This window comes from Selaginella moellendorffii, unplaced genomic scaffold, assembly GCF_000143415.4.
Source record: "Selaginella moellendorffii unplaced genomic scaffold, v1.0 SELMOscaffold_26, whole genome shotgun sequence".
Lineage (NCBI taxonomy): Eukaryota > Viridiplantae > Streptophyta > Lycopodiopsida > Selaginellales > Selaginellaceae > Selaginella > Selaginella moellendorffii.
In genome coordinates, this window is record NW_003314287.1 from 553,366 (window position 1) to 557,766 (window position 4,401).

The 4,401-nt window shown below is 40.6% G+C and overlaps 1 protein-coding gene across 1 annotated transcript in view; it reads right to left on the bottom strand.

Annotated features, from left to right (window-relative positions):
• Window positions 1-3,141: 3,141 nt before the first annotated feature.
• LOC112348080 (RNA polymerase II degradation factor 1-like) overlaps window positions 3,142-4,401 on the bottom strand; it is a 2,626-nt gene continuing 1,366 nt past the window's right edge. The window contains exons 2-3 of the mRNA XM_024680128.1: window positions 3,432-4,269; window positions 3,142-3,244 (exon numbers count right to left, since the gene is read on the bottom strand). Coding sequence (XP_024535896.1) covers window positions 3,142-3,244; window positions 3,432-4,269 — 941 coding nt within the window. The remainder of the gene's footprint in view (window positions 3,245-3,431; window positions 4,270-4,401) is intronic.

Below are 4,401 nucleotides of genomic sequence, written 5' to 3' on the forward strand. Positions count from 1 at the left end.
TGATCTCAACTTCTTGAGCCATATGCTGTAGTGCCGCAGCATCTGGCCCTTCCTCTTCTAACTCAGCCTCAGCCTCTTTTGCAGCATCTTTAGCAGGAGTTTCCTCCTCTCGATTCGCCCATCTAAAGGTTTCAATGTCATTAACACGGTTCCTTTTCACCATCACGTTAGCTGCATGCATACCTCTATCAGTAACTGAACATGCATATAACGTTCTTACCGAATGGTGCAATCCAACTAATCCTACACAGGTCACTTCGGATCTACTAGAAAAGTCTCTGCGTATGCAACTTGAGTCAGAAAGTCCGATAAAAGTTGGATAGAAATTGCTGAGACAATTTCTTCTGATACTAAATGTAGCACACCTGAATTTGGAGCTGAACTCCAAGCCCATTGCGCTATAAAATGAGGGTCCAGTACAATCCTACAAGCACTAGCTCCCCGTATCTAGCATCTACATGTAAAATGGTGTCAGATAGTGTCTGGCACAATTTTGGCATACCAGTGGCCTAACGTGAAGAGGAGGGTACCCCACCGACTAGAGTAGTGTGGAGCTTGGGCTTAGACCCAATTTGGACACAGAACAAGGAGTGACACAGCCTAGTGGGAGCCAAACTAATGTCTTAGGTGGTCGGACATGCATTTTAACCACTATCCCTACACATTTGGAACCCCCTATAGCCCCCCCCCCGAGGAACATATGTTTTGGCCTTTCACCCCAAACCTCCCTTAGTACTAGGAGTTAGTCTTTGGGACAAAGTCGATATTTACTAAATATGGAATGTCTTTAGATTGCGAATTTGGACATGGGACGAACACCATTGTGTATAGGCCAATCTTTATAATCCATAAATATGCCAAATGAGTGAATCTAGACACTTTCCATAAATAGCATTTGGGACCGAAATGAGACTAATACAAAGGGTATAATAGCGAAAGTGTTTGGCAAACATAGTAAGCTATCATCTAGCGATATTGAGGAACTAGTTTCAATATACGAGGGTTCTTGCCAAGCCAATGCAAGACAGAGCAAAAGAGAACTAACAAGCCGGGCCAAGTATGTCTGGCTAAATAGACACTTAGAAATTCCTTCCTTATGCTCATCTAGTCAATTACAGATGTTAAGTACAGTTTACTAACATTGGATAAAAAGGGCTAATAAAGGGAACCAGCAGTATTGACCTTCTGCTGTCGTGGCAGTAAGGAAAGATTGTCCATAAAGACTGGCCGACAAGTGTCAAGACCCCTAACAAGATCAAGATTGGAAAATGCAAAAAGACAAAGAGAAAAGCTAGTGGAAACAAAGAAGAGGCCTTAGACTGGCGTTGATTCAGATTGTGGAGAAATGGAACAAGGCTAACCTATATATACTATAGGTTGATGAAGCTCCACCACTCTTGGATCGAGGACGGCCTAAATATAGCTGAGGTCGAGGAGGCGCCACATCATCATCAGGAATGTGGCTCGAGACTCAAGAATCGGGAAGTGTCTCGAGAGTCAGGAATAGGAAAGTGTCTCGAGAGTCAGGAATAGGGAAGTGTCTCGAGAGTCAGGAATGTGGTCTGCAGGTCAGGAATCCTGCGAGAGTCAGGAATGTGGCAAGAATTGGGGGATTCCTGACAACAAGTATCTTTTGATACTCGAAGTTATCTTCATGACATATTGGCACTTGAGGACTTTGTGTTACACTTCAAGCTTGAGTCTTGGATGAATGCTAACACCATAGGCTTCTCATCTACTATGAGCCTCTATAGCAAACATGCACCTAATGCTTTTTAAATTGGATAGTGTAGTTATTGATATTCTTTTGCAGCATTTGTCAAAATTAAAGCAGATTATATAGAGTTGTTAGTCAATTTTCTCCATTCTAAATTGTTTGAGGAACTTGTCAATCATTGTAGACAATGACCATCATTCATTTGAAAGCAAGAAAGATGCTCAATCTGCTACTATTATTTTTAAGGATCTCAAGAATAATTCTTAGGACAAAGCATCTTTGGTGATTTTGTTGTATCTTAAGTAAGTTTGAAATTGATTAATGTGATTGTAAGCCAAAATACTTGATCCAAGATAGAACTTTGGGAAGTCCATTGCCCTATAAAGGATATGAATAGTTGCCACCATTGGTGTAATGTTTTAATTGTGCTCCTCTTTGGAATCTATTATAAATGATTAAAACTCATTTACCAACAACATTGTCTAATAATTAAGCTAGCGTATAAGCCTTAAGAATTCCTTTAAGTTATATGTGTCCAAAGAGAAGTTTTTATATAGCAACAACACTTGACTAATGCATATGAGTAAACATCAAACTTCTAAAATGCACCAAATGCAAAAACTATGTACATACTATGATGTTGGTATAGAGCTTGGAGAGCTCAATCACAAGGTTTTATGCTTGCTAAACACTCAAGGATTTTAAAATCACTTTTTATAACACTTTATAACCTCTTATACACTTACTATATATTAAATGTTCTCCATTCAAGTAAAAGTTTCTCAATCAAAAGAGATGATTAAACATGAGACATCAAATAGTTATATATACTTAAGGGCACTAAACTAAACAATAAGATGATACAAGGGGTAAATATATAAGAAAAATTTCTCAAACTTTTAAAAATTCCTTATAAGCATAAACCAACAAAAAGCTTTAAAAAAGGACCTTTAAAATTTTTGTACACTACTGAAAACTCCTTGAAATCTCTAAACTGGGAGGAAAATGTCCACACGAGATCTTCCTAGGAGATTCAAATCTAATCTAGTCCCTAAATCTAAAACTACACTACAAAATGAATGCACTTACCTGCTTGAGCCAAGCCAAGTAGAGACTATAAACACATGCTTGATGGTGCTAGTCCCACGCCTTTGATCCCTTGAAGGCGGTGGGTAAGTAAGACATTGCTGTGAATAGCCAAAGAGATAGGTAGAATGACGATGTATTGCAATGTATTTTGTATTAGGGATCTGTCTAAAAACATTCTAAGTCCTACTTTTATAGTCGCTACTGCTCACGTCAAGGTTAGGAATACAGTCCTAACCTTGAACCTCTCAAGTTTACTTTCCTAAGCTTGAATCCTCGAGCTTGTCTTTTTCTCCCTTCTCCACTCTCCCACGACTGCCTTGTGCTGCGTCCCGCAATCACTGCTCCATTGCTGCATCGTGGGTAGCTGCTCCCTCATGTGGCTCCTCCTCCTCTTCCTCCTCTTCATAAGTCTGAACTGCTTCCTCAAAGTCTTGTGATCTGAATTTGACCAGCTTCTTCCCGAGATCAGTTGCACAAACGCCTCTTCTCGAAACTTTAAACATCCAACTTGAAACAGCCACGACTTCTCTTGGACGGCTTTCAGTTTTGCTGCTTTACTACTTACTTCCTCTACTCCTACAGAGCTACAAAGGATGAAACCAGCTTGCCTCTGTCCCACCAGAACCTGAGAAACACACTTCCTCGTCTCTTCACCAACTTCACACCAGCCACCTTCAAGTTCAAACTTTGGCCTGGGTATACGGCTCCTCTTGATGGCTGCTCCACAAGGTTCTGAACTTCTACACCTCTTTGTTGTCTAACATCTTCTTCTTTCTTCTTCACAACAGCTTTCTGCTCCAAGCCAGCTTGACCAGCTGCTGCCTGTTCCACGTCAAACTCTGGCACTGAATTTTTCTTCTGCTCCGTCTGCTCACAAAACTTCGGAAGCACCACCTCAAGTTCCTGCATCTGAAACTCCCTTATCCACTGCAGGTCTTCGTCTTCTTCTGCTGGTTGCTCAATCTGATCAGGCTGTTCATCTTCCACCAGGTTTTGCTTCAACCTTGCTTCAGCTTGCTCTTCCACATGAAACTTTTCTTTCTGCTGAACAGGTACCAGCTCCTCTTGGGTAAAACTTCTTGTTTCTTGATTGTTTGATTGTTTGTCGTGTTCTTTGATTGTTTCTGGATCTTGTGCTTGCAATTCAGCTTGAATTGCTTTAAGTATTTTCTTGCTTTTCTTCCATTCGGTTTCTGGGATAATTTCCAGTTCATCATCGTGATCTTGTTCTTCCAAATTATCTGGTTGTTGATACTTGTATTGTTGTCTCGTGATTGCTCGTATTGCTGGTTCTTCATAAGTTTGTGAGTCTTCGACTTCGACCTCAACATTCCGTGCTGCAGGTGGTCTTGCTCTTGGAGCTTGATTGTTTACGACTTGGTTATTTTCACGATTTGCATTTTGGTAAGGTTGCCGAGATCGATTATCTTGTTGTGGTGCAGGTCGCTGGTTGTAATTGTAACCTTGAGCTTGAGGTGGTCTTTGATTATAGTTGCGATATGGTTCTTGATCATAATTGTAATTTCGTGGGGGAGGACATTGGTAGTTGTCATGAGGTCCATCACGTTGCTGATATGTATTGTAGTTTCTTCCAT